The sequence below is a fragment of the Rhea americana genome, unplaced genomic scaffold, assembly GCF_003343005.1.
Source record: "Rhea americana isolate MKP2758 unplaced genomic scaffold, rheAme1 scaffold_41, whole genome shotgun sequence".
In the NCBI taxonomy this organism is placed as follows: Eukaryota; Metazoa; Chordata; class Aves; order Rheiformes; family Rheidae; genus Rhea; species Rhea americana.
This window is the reverse complement of record NW_028186546.1, coordinates 5,943,750-5,963,562: the sequence shown is the minus strand read 5'-3', so window position 1 is coordinate 5,963,562 and position 19,813 is coordinate 5,943,750. Positions and strand designations below refer to the sequence as shown.

The 19,813-nt window shown below is 38.1% G+C and overlaps 1 protein-coding gene across 2 annotated transcripts in view; it reads right to left on the bottom strand.

Moving 5' to 3' along the window:
• Window positions 1-4,133: 4,133 nt before the first annotated feature.
• The window catches only part of UVSSA (UV stimulated scaffold protein A), a 55,769-nt gene continuing 40,089 nt past the window's right edge, over window positions 4,134-19,813 (bottom strand). For both annotated transcript variants that reach the window (XM_085314719.1, XM_085314720.1), the window contains 4 exons: window positions 18,199-18,382; window positions 17,276-17,387; window positions 9,336-9,519; window positions 4,134-4,514 (listed from right to left, as the gene is read on the bottom strand). In XM_085314719.1, the coding sequence (XP_085170845.1) occupies window positions 4,421-4,514; window positions 9,336-9,519; window positions 17,276-17,387; window positions 18,199-18,382 (574 nt within the window). In that variant the 3' untranslated portion in view covers window positions 4,134-4,420. The remainder of the gene's footprint in view (window positions 4,515-9,335; window positions 9,520-17,275; window positions 17,388-18,198; window positions 18,383-19,813) is intronic.

Below are 19,813 nucleotides of genomic sequence, written 5' to 3'. Positions count from 1 at the left end.
TTTGTTTTAGAGAAAGAGAGAAAAAGGAAAATTTCTTCCATCATGTCCCCTCTGAACTCATTGATACTACAAATCTGAATAATATTTTGCATGGCATAATATTATGTCCATGTGGAACCATTTAAAAATCCTGAGTCTTTGTCCTGTTTCCAAAACAACCAGAAAGAAATCTCCTAAAGATAATTTCTGAGAGATTTTAAGGATTACAATTTCTTAATAAAAATATTCAGCTAGAACTGCATTGCTAAAGCCAAATCTATTGGTTTAGCTGGGTTTAGAGATGATGAAATAGCAGGATATTATGCAAAAGATGAGTATGGGCCCATCATTTCGCACCAGTAACTTTAAAAGATGTGCTAAAAGATTGTTTTCATTCAGAAACCCTGCTCACAAATTCCACGTTAATCTTATGTCACTATCATCTTTGTATTAGTTTCAACATACATRATTTTCTCTAAGCAAAACAAAGTGCTGCTGCTCTCCTCCCACACCAAGGGGAAGGTGTCTCAGCACCTTTCTTCATATTGCCACCCTCAAGATAACATCTGAAGGTGATCAGTGTCACTTGGCCTTGAGTTCCCAGAGGTTTAAACAGAAGTTCTACGAAATAGTTATATAACCACCTTTCCAGAAGCACAGTATCAAAGCAAATATATACATCTATATATATGTTTTCTTCACATATTTAATCTAGCACAATGTAGTACCATACTCTAACTAAAAGGCTTGCAACACACGTATTAGGTCACTGAGTATGTATTACAGAGCCCTAGGGAACACTCAGGACACAAGCCTCTGCCAAGAAGAACTGACAACCATAGGCTTGCCTTTTCTTTTGAAAACATGAAAAATTACCAATGAACATTTTCAGCTTTCTAGCATCAATACATCATGCTATTCTGAGCCAAAACCTTCTTTCCAACCTTAAGCTGCAATATATTCATACACACTACAGCCTCTTCCTTCCAGGTTTTTCTTCCCAGATGCAACCACATGCTCAGGAAGGAATAACCATGCAGAAGCTTTTGCTTTCAGTTCTTCTTGTGGTACCACTGAAACAGCATTAGTCGCAAAAGGATGACAGATTTACCAGCACAGCTTACTCCAGCTCAGAGCTACCATGTCCTTTTAAGAGCACAAGGAATTCAACTTTTAGTACAGCTATTCACCTTAATAACATAGACTAAGGGCCAAATCTTCCAAGCTGTCTAAGTACCTGGAAATCATATGGAGTATCTCAAATAAGCGAGCAGAAACAGGCTACCATGAAATTACAAAGGCATTTGAGTGAGTTATTAAGACACAAATAGACAGAAGAGATTACGTGAATGATATTTTGTGGACAGTAAGATAACAGGAACAGAAAATTTCTGGGAGAAAAGTCACATGGAGAGTTTAACAACTAAGATGTTTGAATGGCCAGTGAGCTTGGAATTGTAAGATGTAAAATCAGTAAGTCACTGAAATAAAGCGAAGCACAAAAGAGTTCCGATGCATCTAAAAGGTGGATTCATTCATTTTGCACCCGAAAGAATTTCTGTTTAATGAAAGTGCACTGCATCTTYGGTTAAAGATGCCTTTTTAAAAATTTACCTCCAGCAGAGCCACAGGCCAACACAGGAAAAACAGCAGGCTCCCAAAACGCACTCTGAATTATGTCTGACCAGATCTAATTGAAACAGGAACCACTGGGATAACCCAGGATGAACCTTTGTCAGGTAAAATCCAAGAATGGTTACAGAGGTGAAATACTTTGAAATCTATCATACCTATATACTAAGTTCTCCTTACAAAAGGAAATCCGTTGATTAAATGAGGCAATAATTAACATTTGTTTCTCAAGCACTGTGGATGAGAGGAAAATGCATTCTTGTAAGAGATCAGGGTAGTATAAAGGCAGTGTTACAGAGGGTATGTGTTTACACTTATTTTTCTGAAGAGTCATAGTCTTTCTTTCTTTAAGGGTAAAAGGAAGAAAAAAAAATCCTATCTGAATAATTACATTCCCTGACTGACAAGGAAAGCTCTAACATCAAAATCAATGTAAAGAAAAGTAGCAAAGCTCAAAAAAGAACAAATTCTGCCATTACTAACCTGGCCCCAAATCCACGCACCTGTGTCTGAGTTAGCTAGCTCCAAGTTACTATCCGGGAAACTTTCAATTCTACAAATTCTCATTTCACATGAAAACAGCAATCTAAAAAAACCACTCCTTTGTAAAAATGAATGATCTGATCCTATAGTGTAATCTGGATATACATTTTAATTGGTGGATTGAACACCCAGGCTTAAGGTAAATTTCATTTCATAATTCTAGGGCTGATACGACCCTGAGTAGCACCACTAAGTAGCTTACCTCACTAAGTGCATTATTTCCTCATAACTTTCTACCAATTCGCTTCCCAGTCTCAGTCTTTTTTTTTTTTTTTTTTTTTTAACTAAAGCACACAATGAGAACTCTGCAAGGTGCAGTGAAGCACACTTACAGCTTGCTGGTAGTTTTTTAGTGCAGACTCCTCAGGTTCACAGCAAAGACGGGTTAAGTGCCACTGCACCATATAAAATCCTCCCTCTTTTTACAGGGAAGAGAGAAAACATGTTGAGGAGGTATGTTTTATAAATGAACACAGTCATTCTTTGCACGCTCACAGATCTCTGCACTAGTGGGACAACAACCATTATGATACACGTGAATGTTAATTTCTAAGATCAGATAGTTTAATTTAGGCTGTTCTACCAGCATCCGATAGCCTACATTGTGTTCAAATGTGTAGTTTTTGCCTGTATCTCTGCTAAGAAATAAAATCAATTTAGCAGTTGATTCCACTGACCTGGTGATGAACATTGTTTGTTCTTGTCTACATTTCCACTTCAAGTCCTCACTGCCAAATTAGACTGATGGAAGTGGCTTCAATTTCCACTGCAACAGAAATATTTGAAGTTCTTGCTTTCAATTAGTTATTTCCTATTTCTTTGTGATGTGTTTAGAACTACATCTTCTAAATACCTGGATGAAAGTCTTCCAAATTACCAAGATTCAGTATTAATTGCTTTCTAAGGAGCACTTGCATAAGTCAAAAGATATCTGGCAAAGCTGTAAATTAGCTTTTGTCTGAGATGGTCAGAAGCTACACTGAAGAGTTTAAAGTTTTTAATTCCTGAACAGTCTCTTGCTGCATGACAAGGTGAGCGACTAAGCCAGTGCTGTACAGAATCCATTCCAATTTGCATTCTGTATTTTGATGAAAATGTCTGCAGTTCAATTTGAAATTTAATTTCAAACAGCTCATCATCCTGGTTATTCTGTATTTTTTTCACCCACAAAGCTGTATGAAACCTAGCAACAGCAAACTTGTGTTAGCATTTGGCTCACTCCACTTAAGGGCTGGCTACGGCAAGCAAAGCACGCGAGAGAGCTGTTAKTGGCTGGGGACTTAACCAACAAACCCTGTTGGATCCAGCTGCCTCATCTCAATGCACGTTAAGCCGCTGGAGTCAGAGGAGAGTCCAGATGCCCATGTCTGTGCTCAGGTCCTTAGCTGCACTCTCAGGGTTGAGACTGAGGTACTTTTAACTGATTCAAGCCAGGTAGCACACTTATACAGTAGGATGCTTGAATAATTTCTGAAACCTTCACGCTTTCAGTTTGTGATAAGGCTTTTCTGTATAACTGAAACTTCAGCTCATTCTCTACAACCTTTCAGATCATGCTTTCCAGATGTAGCTGGTTGTGAAAGATACTGGAAGACTATCCTGGTCAAACAAGAGGCAGACCAAGACTAACTCAATTGTTTCAGTTCCTCACCAGTGCCACAGCTTCTGCCTCTGAATTAGTCCCTGGACTTGCTGCAATCAAGGTTGATTCCATTCACTGTCAGAAGACATCCAGTTGATCTGGAGCTTTTTAAATATGCACACAAGAGGTCTTTAGGAGTACTCCAGGACCTGGTATGCTGCTTGATACGGTACAATTTCTAGAATAGTAAGCTGAGCAAATACTCTCCACTGCTACTTTATATGTAATTCTAATTGTTTCTAAGGCATTTTTCTGAAGGCAGAAAAGTCAAGGCAAATTACAAGCACGTATGTTGACAAAGTATAAAAATTACATGAGTCCATTAGGAAGGCAAAAATAAATCTGTGAATATTTTAATTAGAGCATGTACAAATCATAAAACTTGTTATATTTTATGTAAATTTCAAGTAGCTACCAGCTTGTGTAATGCATTCAGTTATACACCACATCTTTGCTGAAATTCATGTTCATGATCAAATAAGTTAGAAATTGGTAACAACTAAAAATAACTCCAGTAAAAATGCTTAGCACGATATTTTAGTTTAAATATGAAGGTCTGTGATAAAGGCTTTGTACAGCTGCACTCTTGTTAATCCTCTTCTTTGCCCTTTATTTTATTATAATTTAATTCAGTGCATAGTTAAACTGGTTGGCAAACTTCTCATGTTTTCTCTGGTCCACTCGATTCATTGCTTTCACCACTCGTTTCATGGCACCTCTGAAAGAAAAAAAAACAAAAAATGTATATTAAAAAAAAAGTTATGTTGATGCTACACAGTCTCAGAGAATGTTTATGAATGTTATAGGAAAAAAAGAATTATGATTAATCACTATCAGGCCTCTGAACACTACACTGATGAGGCTGAACAAATTTATCTTGTTAACCCAATTAGCTGCAGCAATACAAATAGTTTAATTCAGCAATGATTTTATTAACAGGAGTAAACAAATTAAAGTCTTTCCATTTAATGGCTGTGCATTCCACTCTCCTAGCATTATTCCTGATAGACACACATCTGAAGTTAGATTTTCAAAAGCATTTAACTGCTTTAGGAGGAAAAAAAAAAAAMAAAAAAAAACCTAGATTGTACCTAACAGGATCTAAAAACCATCCTCACACTGCATTGTAAAATCCAACGTGCAGGAGGTAGAATGTTTTTTGTAAGGGAAGGGCTTGATGTTCAATTAACGCAACTGCAAGTCATTTAGTGACTTTCTACAAAATGCTTCATCAGTAATAAGCAGAATAAGATCTTCTCTCACTCACACCACCACYACCTCTATTCCTGAGCAGTAACTATCTAATATGCCAGCACAACACTAGTTTAGGAAGACAGTAGAAATTGTCATGTATCTATATGCATGTATCTATATTAATGCTGCAGAATACTCAGGTGCTTAGAATTCAGCATAGTCAGGACAACATATTCAATATCTTATGCTTACATGAAGTAGAACGGAACACCTACTACCTCGTGATGGGCAGGCTTTCATGCCTTATGCAGTGCCCTCTGCGCTTTAAGGCTCTGGAAAGTTCCCCAGATCACAAAAGGAAATGAAGGAATCAATGTTGGAGCTCTTAAGCTTTCTGGAGCTCCTAATCTGACCACAGTGGACCCCCATGTTCCTTCTTYTTCTACTGCCTTTGTTTCTTCCTAGTAAAAGGTGCCCAGAGATATCCCTTCATTGGGATCTGGCTGCTATGCTTTTGAACTGGGTGAAGAGACGCATGTTTTTCTTCTCTCTACAAAGCTTTGAGTGGAGATCCTTGCAGTTGAGATTTGAGAGGGTGGGAAATTTTAAGAACCTGATGCCTAGAGAGCAGGAATAGCAGCAAAAGCAGGAAGTTCTTACAAAAGATGTAGGGAAGGTGGGTGTCAGCATCCTTTGATTAAGAAGGCAGAAGGGATCCAAAATGTATTAAGATGTCACCCTACCTCTGTTTATGAAGTTGAAGAATGAAGTTATCTCCTAACACTCCTCTGTAAAGGCCTGGATACTCTGCCTAACTGTGAGATAAATCAAACAAGGGCATGGTTTGAGAGGCTACATCCAATTTATTGGATGGTGCATTTATTTCTACATCAGAAGCTCAGTCTGCAAGTTCCATTCCATGACGAAGTGAATGGTTTGACGTCCACTGCTAAGTCTGTTAGACTCTACGTTGTCACACCTGCCTTTCTCTATCGGTTTTGAGGCTGCCGCAGGTTGGGTTGTAAAACAATGACAAAACATCCACCAGGTAGTGTGCACTAGCCTTTTTTTTTTTTTTTTTTCCCAGGATCAGGCCCTACACGCTATTCTAGCTAAGCTCCTGCAGCCATATCTGTAAGATGTTTGTCAACCTTCGTATAGCTAGCTGCTCTCTGTAGTTGTTTCATTTTAAGAGCCATTTTGAAACATCTGAACATACCCAATGCTTCTTAATAATGCTTCTAAATAGTGGGATTAAAGATTTTCTCAGGAGCAATTGTAACCAAATCCAATATTCTGAAAAAACACCTTGGAAGCGATTTTTTTTTAACAAAATTCTGCCAATAAAGTTACAAGGAATACGGAAAATGTGGTCATGATTTTGCGCTTCAAGTACTGCCTAATTGGTAGGAGAAAAGTGAGCCTTTAGCACTGCAGAGTGGCCTTGACACTTTCATGTCATGTAGGTTTTACATTAGCACCATTGGATTGTGCAATACTGTAAATGAAATGAGATCCCACTTTGATGATCTGTGTGCAATGTCACTTAACTTTATTGGCAGMCTAGAGCCTGGGTTTATCACCTATACATTTCAAGTAATTTGGGGTTGTTACAAGGAGCCAAGGTTATCATCATGTTTAGTGCTGCAAAGCATGAAACCTATTAAAACATGACAGGTTTGATTCCTCACACCYGGCACTAACACACACTCAAAATCATTAGTGAAAAGCATAATAAACCAAAACCAGGTTTTTAAATTTATTTTGTAAAAGCTGATATGAAATTCTGACTATTGGAATTGTGTGTCTTAAGGACTTCTAAGATCAGGTAACACGAGAATTTTTCCACAGAAAGTGTGCTATTTTGTAACCAAAAGAAACGTGCATTCGGTTTTGTTCTTGTAACCATTACATTAGAGAAGGGAAACAAGTTTTTAAAACAAATACTGTGCCTTGAGTGCTGTTCAAGTCATTCCGTATGTTTAGGGTATAATGCAGCATTAACGATTTTATTATAACAATTTTACTTTTTTGATTTGATAACTCTGCACTGTTTGCCTTGCTTTCACYACTATATTTTTAACATATGAAACTCTTAAGTACTTGCAGCTGTTTCCCATTTGAAACAGGCCAGTGCATATTTGGGCAAATTTATGCTGTAGCCATATCTAACATAGACTGGACATCAGAAAGACCGTAACAGAGTAGACATATGGAGCTACTTTATATTGTAAAACCCATTCAGCTTCGTGGGTTGTGTAGGCTCTCACTTGTATCTGAACTAGCTTGCTTGTTTGCTTATAGTTATCTCATATACGCCTACTTAAGTCATGGACACATCTTTGCAATGTCCAAATGCCACTGGCAGTGTTGGAATGTCATGGGAGTGTTCTCTAGAAGCAAAACCTGTTTCAGAAAGGAAAAGATGTCATTTACCCTGTAGAATCCTGAAATTAAGTAAACAGATTTGTAAACAGGTTTCTGCAAGGCCTGTCTTTACTGCACTTATAAATCAGGTTATCTGCATAATTAATAGTCCTTGATTAACAGTGGCTTGGAGCATTTTAGCCATGCAAATTCACCTCCTTCACTGTTCTATCTGCTACAGTGTTAACCTCTGGGAAGGCTGCAGGGTACAGAGCCAACAGTGACAATCTCCAATTTCCATGCCCAGATTTGCCAGCCTAAAGCACCACATTCATAAGCCTAGCTTGAGACAAGCAGCCWGACTGCAAATCATTTTGAACAGTACCATGCCTGCAGTAACAGTCACACACTGCTTAACTAAGCTTCTGTAATATTCTTGCTTCCGTGAAGCAAACTGTCTAGAGTTTTAGAACTCAATATACCTTCAGCTAGAGACTTATGTGGGGGGGAGGGATGTCAAATTGTGAGAACATTCAATCTACTCATTGAGCTAYCATCAAACAAAAGCAAGCTTTCTTATAGACAAGTAGCTATAGGTTACATTTTAAAAAAAGTATAGGTAACAGTGCATAAATTGTGTGCATTAGTACCTAAATTTACCTCAGTAGGCGTAAATTATGATTACTTTAGAATTTTAACATTTTTGATCTTTGCTTTTTTTTTGCAGTCCAAACAGTTTCTTCTATAGCTAGCAGTAGGCCAGGAGCTACTGTTTGCACATGGGCCAGGAGAAAAAGGAGAAGTACAGAAACAGCATCATCCTGAAACAACACTGTGACCATATGTCACTGAGTAGGGAACGCTCAGCTCCCGACTCTTACACTGAAAAGAGAAGAGGTCTGCAGCAGGTTCCACTTTTTAATATTAACAAAGAACAGCAGAGGTAGAGTGAAGATAGATCATACTGTAAAGATCTAAATACATATATTTATCCAATTCAATTTACTCTCAGTAAAGGAGGAAAAAAAGTCAGAATGTCACTGAATAAGCACAGAATGGTTGAGGTTGGAAGGGACCTCTGGAGATCACCTAGTCTGACCCCCCTGCTCAAGCAGGGTCACCTACAGCACGTTGTACAGGATTGTTTCCAGGTGGGTTTTGAATATCTCCAGAGAAGGAGACTCCACAACCTCTTTGGTCAACCTGTTCCAGTGCGCTGTCACCCTCACTGGAAAGAAGCTTTTCCTCATATTCAGGTAGAACTTCCTGTGTATACAGGAAGGAATCACTGTGTGTACATAGTGGAATGGGAGGCACTGTATTAGGCTCAGCTACAAACTTAGCTAACCCAACAGCAAGAAAAAATACACAGGAGCGAAGCCCAGGCAGCAGTCAAAAGTTTTGGAAGGTCCCTGAACATACACCAGAGTCTTAAGAGCAACTGCCAAGACACCGCTACACAGCAAAAACCAAGTTCTTGACAGATCCTTTTATTAATGACAATTCTGCTCAGGACAGACCATCTTGGCCTTTCAAAAGGAAAAACTATTCACTTTCACTCCATTGACACTACTGAAGCATGCGTCTGCTGCTGTAAATTCTGTCACTTTGAACACTTAATCTTCTTTTCAGATCCAGTAACATTTGCACACACACAAAATACATATGTACATATGAAAGATAATCCAGAAAAGCTACTACAGAAATTAGAGGATTAAAAAAAAATAAAGGAGAGAGAGAGGATTAAAAAAATAGCTTATACAGGGGAATTTTATAAATTAGTTGCAAATCATTCTCCAAGAAATAACCTTGTTCATTAGTATATCCTACCTCCTACCCTCCAGACAGACAGAAGGCATTCCTGCTCTGAGCTCGACTAAGAGAGTTAATGTGTGCATGTTCAAGTAGAAACAGAAGCTACAATCCAAACAAAGGGAAACAGCAAGTTAGCAGGCTTTAGGTAAGGCAAACATCTTACTTATTGAAGACTTTCTTCTCAAGCCGGGAACGAGAAGTATTAGCCTGTTGCTTCAGGTCTGTCAGATTTGGATATTTTTTCTTCTTCCCTTTATTTTTCCCTCCYTTTTCATTATTTTTAGAGGACCCAAGATCCACTCCTGTAGCTGCTTCGATTTCTCTCATGAATTCTGGATCTCGCCACTCTATTTAAAAGAAAAAATACACACGTTGAAACTCCAAACTCAAGTACAATTTGCAAGCACCCAAGGTACAGGTTCTTGTCACCACTAGGCAAGGGCAGAATCACTGTGCTGCAAAGGTTACACACGCAAAGGAAGGGGAGGATAAGACAGCTAGACAAAACCACTGATCTTGATGAGAAAGCCCTGCCACTCTGCGACTAGTGCCCATTATCAAGTGGTATAGATAAAACTGTTCTGCAGGAAATCTTAAATCAACTTTTACAGCAATACAGTAGCAAAATTCCAAGAAGAATATCCCATGTAGGAGAGGTGACAAACATGGTGATCATTATTTATAAATTGAACAAAATGCCAACAATGTAGCTAAGCAGTTTATCTGCAGAAATAAATTTTGAATAAGCAAACTTAAAAATAAAAATATGCCAACTTTAGTGCAGAGTGGAGGCTACTGAATGTTACATTTCTGTACCAAAGCATCATATTTGCTTCAAAATATGCAACTACTATCTGACATCAAAAGAACATTCCTGAATAAGACATAAGCCCATTCCCACATGCCTAATTTTGCATCTGAAAAGATACTTCTTTTGAAATACCCCACACTTCACAAGTTAATTATTTAAATCAAGTTTCTTCTCTTGAAAATAGTACAAGAGTGAATTTATCYTGTCAAAAATTTGACAGTTTTATCAAAACCTTTAAGCCTCAGAATGCAAATATACACTGTAACTAAGTTCTCATCATAGGTGCCACAAGAGGAAAAGGCATAAGCAATTTAGACTAAACTTTCTGAGGAAGCAGTTGTCTTTCATTTTTGGTATAATCTTACACAACAAAGCAAACAGAATAAAAGCTAATAAAAGCTAATAGTAAGAAGTAAAAATGTAAATAGGTATCTTCAAGTAGAAAGACTGAGGTGTGTAAACTTAAGAAAATGACACCACTTTAGAAAACATTTCCAGAGTATGGTTTGGGAAAAAAGTAATAAATGCCACTTCAAAGAGTAACATGGTTCTAACAGCATAAATATGAGAAACCTGAATTTTAATAACCAGTAATTGCCAATCATTTTTCACATAGATTCATGTATGTCACTTGGTCTTTCTTACTCGCAGAAATTGTAAAAACCAAACTGTTACTACTCTTATTTATCACCTACGTAGACAGGAAAAGATACACAGTGCAAAATGAGAACACAACTTCATTTATATACCAAGTTGGTTACTGAGTGTGACAAATATTGGTAACATTTCAAGAAGGTCAGTCCCACTTAACAGTATTTAAAAAGATATTGTTTATGAGTACTAGAGCAATTCTCCAAGAAAAGGTTAAATCTAACCTACTAGTATTATATGTAAAAGCAAGGACAGGATAAAAATCCAACACAAACAAAAGCATGAGGAAAATGAAGCTGCAGAGGAACTGAGCAGGAGAAATATAGAGGAAGAAAACAGAACACACATGCTTGATACATCATAAGACTTCACAGAGGTATTTTTTTTTTTTTTTTGAAGTGAGGAATACAGAACAGCACAATTCAGATACAGGAACGATTAATCCAAGATTAAGGAAAACTGTCTAAACAGTTTATCTCCCAGTAATAAGAAGGCGTCACAGTTTAGGAACCCAGTGAATGGAGCAATTGTTTAAACACAACGAAAAAATGCCGGCATCCAGTAGAGATGAAATGAGCACTTGAGTAAAATGAAGGAGCAATTTAAAAGCCTTTGAGAAAAATCAATAGGATGCCAGGGAAGAGCAGCCTTTTTGAGCACTGATGGGCCCCTAAAGCTCTTCATACATTGTTACTGAGTTTAGCAGCAGGGAAAAGAAAATTACACAGTTTGCAAGGGTAGGCGGGAATCAATACTGTAGTTAGTAAAGAGATGCTATTTCACATCTGACTGGCCAGCGGCYTGCCTTCACCAGCCTGTCCTGATACCTGTTTGTTAACAAGTCACTAAGGGCTGAAAAAMCAGATACTCTTCAGGGTTGACACAAAAAATAGGCACTTAATTTGCTCCTGTGTGCGAACTATTGGAAAAGGATGAACACTGCAGATTAGCAGGTCAGCGTAATCCCTCCTGATTCATTGTTTCTGAASCAAAGAGCCCTAAGCACCGCTTTGTGGACATCTAGACAGAATCTAAAATTTTACATTAAGTTAAAAAAGGCATGCTTCGTAACAACAGTGATGGTGTTGCCAAAACACAGTCATTACCACAGGAACTACATTACTTTTACACAATTGTTTCCCATTCTCCCACATAAGGATGAAAATAACCCCCATCCAATGGAAAAAAAAAAAACTAGGAATATTTTTGTGCAATTTAACCATGCAACTGATCCCCAAGTTTTAACATTTGATATTTTTCAAACTGTGGTCTTTAATAAATGATGTTGTAAATCATAAGACCAAAGCGCTTATTGCACAGAATAGGTCTCCACTGGAACATACGTCACAGCAGCACTGGTCAGACTTGCTAACAGTACTTCAAGTCTTCTGCAAAAACAAACAAGCAAACTGAAAACAAACAAACTGCCCTACACACAAACCTATAACAACAGTCAAAAAAAACCCCTTTATTGTATTTCCATTAACATTTTAAAACRAATGTAAAAATACAGAGGCCTAGAAGGGAAAAAAATGTGTCAGAAACAAAAAGCTATGGAGATAGATGTTCAGTGGTTTCTGGTATACATATGGCTTTAGAAAATCTTCAAGTTTTTGTCCAATAAATTAACTACCACAGATTCTTCATTATCTTCCGAGACAGACAGAACGGACCTTTGTAAGACATCGCAGCGCAAGAGTAGCACTCAATAATGCAACGCAGCAATGTCAACACTGGTTTGGGACTAACGCACACATTCTGTGGGCCAGAGGTGAGAAGCCTCTAACAACACCATGTTGACACTGTAATAAAAATAAGTATTATGGCTAGCCCAGAGCAATGGCAATTTCACAGGAGGAAAAGGAAAAAAAAAAAAAAGAAAAAGAAAAAGAAAGAAAAAAAAGAAAGAAGAAAAATCAATACTTCTCAAGGCAAGTGATTTTTCTTTTTCTTTTATACCGAGAGTATTAGTTTCTAGTTTGAAGCTAGGTTCTCAAGGAACACCTACTAGTTTAACCTGCTAGTTTTAGCTTGTCATAACTAAGTTGACAACTTTCCTATCTCGTGCAACATCCCCACTCCTGGTGGGGGGTGGGCCTCAGTGGGCCAGTGTGACCTTTCCRACACTGCTGGATAGATGCTAGCTTAGAGACTTCACTCCATCTGGACAAGGATGGAGACCGCTTGCCAACACAGCACCTCTTGGCATACGCACAGTGGAAGGTGTTCAGTTAACGGCTGCGTTCATGCRGTGCTCGTAACGGGTCTAGAAGAGTTGCTCAAAGCTGGTCAAATCTGTATTACAGGAAGCTGGTTGGATCACTTATACGCTTAAATGCACCTTTACTCTTTCGGATAAAGGATCAACTACTGTTGTTTATGCTCTGAGGAGGTTTCATGGGAAAGCTCAGGAGCCTCATTAATAACATACATAACTTGGAGACTGATGAAACACCAAGTCAGCCAGAACTGTAAGAGAGAAATGCTTCTCTCCTCCTCAAAGGGAGCACACTAACAGGTATCAAAATGACAAAGCCTAATTGGGATAAAGCTTTAMCTAGAAAACAGAATACTCAACCAGAACAAATAGTTTACAACAGAAAACTAAGACCTGCTGGGAAAACTAATAAAAGCTTTGAAAACAAATCTGTCCCCTCCAATCAGTCACTATGTCTTTGCTGACTAGACCCCTCTCTTCAATTCTCCTTTGCAGTCCATCAACTACCAGGAGCTTCCTGGTTGCACTCCCCCTGCGATCTACCTTCTGTCCATCACTAACRAGGTTTCATTGCACTACTGCAAAAAAGTCCATTAGTCCTTTTGGAATTCATTCTGCCTGCATATTCTCTGCTCCCTTGCTTTCTCACTGCCTTATCTAGCAGTCCAGAGCTTTATTCCACATAAAAATGTACAAATAATCTTGGGGAAGGATAAGTCTTCACTCCAGAGTACTCCAGCTAAGAGCAGCAGCCAGGACAAGGCCTTTGTTTTCGTTGCTAACCTTCACTGCTTAAAAACAAAATAGACAGTGCTGCTGCACTGTAAACTATCCAACTGAGCAACACAGGTGCTTCTACTCCCTTCTCTGAGACCAAATGTCGTGCCTGTTAGGACTTCCAGACTAGCTAAAATGCCAGTAAAACAAAGCAAAGCCCAAGGTGAGGGCTTCCCTCACTCAGAGTATTTTCTAGCAATTCTGCACAGAAGCACAGCAAAAAAACTTCCAGGAGTTCTCTTTCTAAAACACAAACGGAAACACAAATGAGCGGCTAATGGAAAAACAAGTTCCTGCACTGTGACAACAGAAACACTCTGCCAATGTTCATGGTAACACAGTGGACGGAATATTATCATCATTATGTGACATAAATCACAACTGCTAGGGATCAGCAAAGTTAGGTAACTTTTTCAGAAGCACAGAAACAGTTGCTATCAAATATTTTCCAGGAAATAGGCGTAACTGTTTTTAATATACATATTCCTCATGATAAAGGATGTAATTCATGTGCTTGGAAAGTGTTAAGCACGTTATGAGAACCACTGGAAATAAAGAACGAATGCAACTGTAAACCTTGCAACTGTTTATCTTATTCTCTGTATATATGCATCCATATACGTATATATCACACGAGCAAGAATCACTGCGAAAGAATTGCAAATTAAAATCAACGGGAATTTAAATGAAAGAATGGGGCTAGCAGTGAAACAGAAACACAAGTCAGTTCTGCAGGTCTTAATTTGTGTCTTTTAACTGCAAAAAAGTCTGCTTTCTTCCTCCATATAGCCAGCCTCATTTGTTCTCCAACTGTGTACTGAGATGAGGGAAAGATYCTATAGGGCAAAATTTATGTGATCCATACAACATAAACGCACAAGCAAAAGGGAGGTTTACTAGTGTGTAAGAGTAGCAATGTTTCTACTTCATGATTTCACAGCTTTCATAGTTTTTAGAAATAATTTCCTCGGCTGTTCAAAATCCTCATGTTGCATCCCACTGACTAAAATATTAGCAGCATTGGGACTCAAGATCTTAGGCACAGAGGATAAACAGGGCAAAGATGACAGTAATTCTCTCTGTGAGCAGTTATTAAATTAAGAAAACAAGGACATTGTGCCAGTAGCTTTTACCAGCACTTTCTGAGCTGTAGGACAAAGTTAGGGATTAAAAATCATAAAATGCAACCCATAATCTCAAAGGTTTGCATGTGGTCTAGTGACGGCTGACTGCATAGCTAACTCCTCCCATTGCTATCAGAAGTATCCTTGAGTTCCTACTCTTCTAATATAGGGTGCTTGTTCTTGCTCAGTAGAAAAGGTCTGTGAAATGTGTAGACAGAGTTATCAACAGTAACCAGCATAGCTGAGACTGAAATTCAGATATCTTTTCTCCCAAGCTCATTTTCCTCGCATAACTTTGTGGATTGTTTTGCTACTCCTGTTCTTTCTGCCTTCCTTCCTTCAGCTTGAGAGGGGATTCTTTGGGCATTTTAAGTGTGTAGGAGTTCTGTGGATTCAAATGTTCATTTAAACACAAAGAATGTCTAGCAATGCTAGCAGCAGATCTCTGTCAAGCTCTGAACAATTTTAAGTAGCACAAATTTAAACTGACCACTCAGTTTTCTGTTCCTAGCCCAAAATTTTACAGGGAAAAAAAAAGAAAGATTTAGGGAAAAAAAAAAGGTAAGGAAAGTTATTTCAAGGTTGATTCATTTCTCTGAAGTATCAACCATAGTTGCTGAAGATTTCAAGAGAAGAAAAAATAGCAACACAGCCCTTGCGAACACACAAACCCCAAACTCAGAGCACACACAGGAAAAGTTCAGGCCTGGTGATGGAGCTATGCCCAAAGGGGCAGGCAGACATTCCTGCCTCTACACAGGTGGCAGTTAACCCCTTCCAGAGCTACCTGATGAGCTGTCTGTTCCTGGAAAACAGCAGAGAAGTTCCCAGGAAAGCTCCTTCTCCCCTCCCACACCAGTTTCTCTTTCTCCTTTTAAGTCACCTATGTGCCCCAACATGCAAATCATATTTAGCTCTGCCTCTGGCCTGTATATATAATCCTCTGAATATTTGTGTAGAGCCACAAAGTCATCTACCTGACTACAAACAGAATCCCTCATATAGGTTGGAGATAGCACAGGGCTCTCAAGACCAGTTACTTTACAATTAAAATTTTATCTAAGTTATTTTTCCAGGCCCTCTCAGCAGCAGTTATGTTCACACAACACTTTCTTCACAATCATAAGGGCTAAAAATAATTTTGGCTTAATGAAAGCTGCAGTTTTCAGGATACATCYATAGTGTTTGCACTTTAATGGAATCCAAAGCCAAAATGGCATTTAGAAAAAGAAATACTAGCAACATAAATCATAACTGTTACTACAAGCCATATCTAACACAAGAGCCAAGAATTTTACAAGTTCTTTTGGGTACTAATCTTCAGCCAGTGTAATCACAATTCAATGCACAATGGCCACAGAAGCCTCCTTTTCCCCCTTGTTTCCCTCCATTACATCTGTTTCAGCTAGTTGGGAACATTCTAAGAGGTTCTGCAAAAAAAAAGCAATGCATTAAAACAGCCTTTTCCACTTGATCATTTCAGTTTCTATAAAATTGCACTGAAAAAAGCTCAGCAGCTCCTGATTATTTTTTGCTGAAACCATGAAAAAGAAAAATCCATCCCACAGAACTGAATAGCTTGAATACATTCCCTGGGGATGCAAGAGATGAAGGTTCAAGTCCCCAGAATGATCTGAACCTCCCAGACTCCAGGTGAAGAGCTGACCATCAAGTAACTTTCTTTTTGATCCCTCTCCCCCTTTCTCTCTCTCCTCTGCAACTTTCTATTCTCTCCCCATTTTCCCCCATCTTATTAGCCCCTCTTGCTGATTTTCATGGGAGATAAACAAACAAAAACCCTTCGAAACATTTTGGTTTTATCACACTATGAAATAGTAAATATATAAATAAAAATGTAAATCCTAACAGCAAGAAAGCAAAAATGGTCCCCCAAGAAGATCCCAAACTCAGCACTACATGTCTGCCCACTTAAACTGTGATTACAGCTTGTACAGGCACTTCTGAGCTAGCTAACTGGACTGCCACGGAGATTTGTGCAGTTCACGCTGAAAGAAACCTGATATTGATACCTAAACTAGTTTATTTAAAACTAGCTTAGCTATTCTTGCACAAGCCATATCACATCTTTACACAGAGGTGTAAGCTGTGTGCTAGTACTCTCCCACATACTGGGCTTCAGTTAACTGCAGTCTGCTCAACAGCTGATTAGTAGAGATATGATTGTGGACTTAAAAAAAAAAATGGTAATATCTAGAGAGAGGCCTCAGCTTGTAAAATTTTATGTTCTGCCACATTGACCAAAAGTACTTGCACTTGTAAAGTCTTTGGGAAAGGCTATCTTTTTACAGTCAGGTGCAAGATAGCATTATGTATTGTATTTTAGTACTGAACTCTTGCCTGTGACAATACTAAACTGTGTCCATAAAGCAGTTGCTTTCAGTGAAGTAGYAGACTAAAAAACAATGTTAATATCTTATGCTTATATTCAAGGCTTATCTCCCACCTCCATCTACTATTTTGACTTTTTCTTCTTCTTCTTAAGATGTAATGTAGACACAAACCTGGCTGGGCTGCTTTCTTCTCAAATTGCATCTTTTCTTCTCTGGCTTTGTCCTCCGCGTTAAGAGGAATCCCAGATTCATCCCGAGGAATTATCTTCCCATGGAAAGGGCACTTCAGAAAGAAAGGAAAAACTGTCAAAACTTCTGAATGGGAAGAATTTTTTTCATGTAATTCTGCATAACTCATAGCCAGACATTGGAATGAAATGATAGAACTTTACACTCGATCCTCAGTCCCCATTAGAAGGCATTAAGATCCCTTAAACACACACTGAATATATTCAGAATCTCAAAGAGGTAAGCTCCTTATAATAGGAATTCCTGTTTTCAGAAGGCCAGGTAGCATATCCTGTCACCTCTGGAACTAACGCTACATTGCATTTTGTTATTTAAGCTGTTTCCCTATCATGTAACAATTCCATTTAAAGTATGATAGCACATTCCAATTCTTTAAAYTTAGACAATATAGGAAGAACTGGAATACTAGAACAAAATACATAAGCAAAGCATATCTGCTCAAAGGTGCTCATAATTTGAGGTTGTACAGGATTTATCTTTCATAAAACCTAATCTCTAAACAAAATCTGTCTCTTTGCCACCAAAACATCATGTTTATAAAACTGTTTAATATCAAATATGCCTTTAAATTAGGAAAACTATTCAGCAACCAACTCATTATCTCTGCTTCACTGTCAAGGAATCCAATATATGACTTAGATATCTTTATTCATCTGTAATTTCCTTACAGAAAGAAAATWCCCTTCCTTCCATTTGCAGCAGAACAGCAGCAATTTTTTCCAGACACAATTTTCATTCACTCCTTTTAGCTATATTTAAAATTGGATTAAGCATTTGTAAAAACATTTTAGTGAGATCTTCTCCATACAGCACGTATCTTGGAAGTTAYGTTATTTGGCGCCTACCTTAACCCGATCTTGTCTTTCACACAGACCTCCATTAGGCATTGGCGCTCGACATTTATGTTTCACTGGTTCAAACTTCCCAGCAAATGTTATACACCTAGTTTTTAACATTTCAGTAACTTCTTTATTTTCAACCTCATCCTCCACTTCACCGGGTGCCCAAAATCGATGCTGAGAAGAAACTCTGAGAAAACAATGGACAAAATTATTTGYCTACAGGCGAAGTTGTGCCTTTCTAGTCTGATCCAGTTGAACTATTTGGATCAGACAGAAGCCCAGCATGTAAGAAAGCACATAAAGATTTCAGTATCACCCCTCAGTAAACTTGCACATGAAAGAAAGGGAATTTCTATCAGTGAATTATATATAAGAAAACCCAGGAATCTAATATTCGTTATGACTACTGTATCATGAAAATATTTTTAAAAATATTACTGAAGCCTGACTAACATCTTGAACTTCCAAATGTCCTGTTCACCTCGATTTCTTATTTAACATGCTCACCTATTACTAGCCTGAGCTCTACTCTGTGATCTAGCATTTAGAGTCATTTATCCAACATCCAATTACAGTAAATAACTTTGCTTGTAATTTTGTAGTCAGTACACTTCTTAACAAAATATTTCTACTATGGAACACAGAGGACAGAGCAGGGGRGAACAGTTAAGTATCTACTAACTTGTCTGATCTTATTCTTGGCAGCTCTACTCCTGTAGGAGCAGAGAAGTAGGAGTTGAACCCAGAATTTATTGCAACATTCTAAGACCAAAGAACAGAGAAAAAAATAGTTGAACCTTAAGGAGACTCCTTCTTGTAGGTTCAGTAGACTGTTCTTCCATACATCATTAATAGCTCTGAGAAACTTATCAGGTGCTCCTCTGGGAAATTATGTGCAATCCACTGAAAATCTACTTTAAAACTAGTAATCTAGCCTGCATTTGCAGGCACACATATGAAAATACAGCCTCTATTAATATGATGCAAAGAAGATTAGTACCATGTCAGTAGATGTAGGGAGCAGGAGAGAAAGCAAGGATCCATGAGTAAAAAACTTCTGAACAGTACTGTATTTTAGCTTCATAAATGTTAATAACTCTGTGCTAATAAGTTTATAGACACAAGGAGAGGAAAGTATTCTAAAAAAGATACCACACCGGATTGCTATATGCAAAGTAGTCTCACAGAATCTTTGTATAAAAGTCTAATGCCTAACATCAGTCTGAACTCTCCTCCACCTCTAAATTATCTAAATTATCCTATTACAGTTACAGGAGAATGATGAAGCATTTAATGGTTGTATGCGCCAACTTCTTCTATTAGGAAAAAGTTCTATTCAGTATTTTGACCCCTCCCCCCCCAAAAAAAAATCTACATTCAACAAATCTCAAGGAAATAAAAACTGTTTTACTCTAGTGATGGATCAGTATTTGGGAACTAGACATAAAACAGACTGCCTGCTACACAGATGTTCGTAAGTATTATTGTTTACTACGGTCATAAAAATTATCTTATCCCCAAAACATTCACAAGGAGGTGAGAAAAGAACAAAGTAGTGTTGAATACCAAAGTTTTCCAATTTCCTGTTGCTGTAATTAAAGCAATGCTTTAAAAGGGC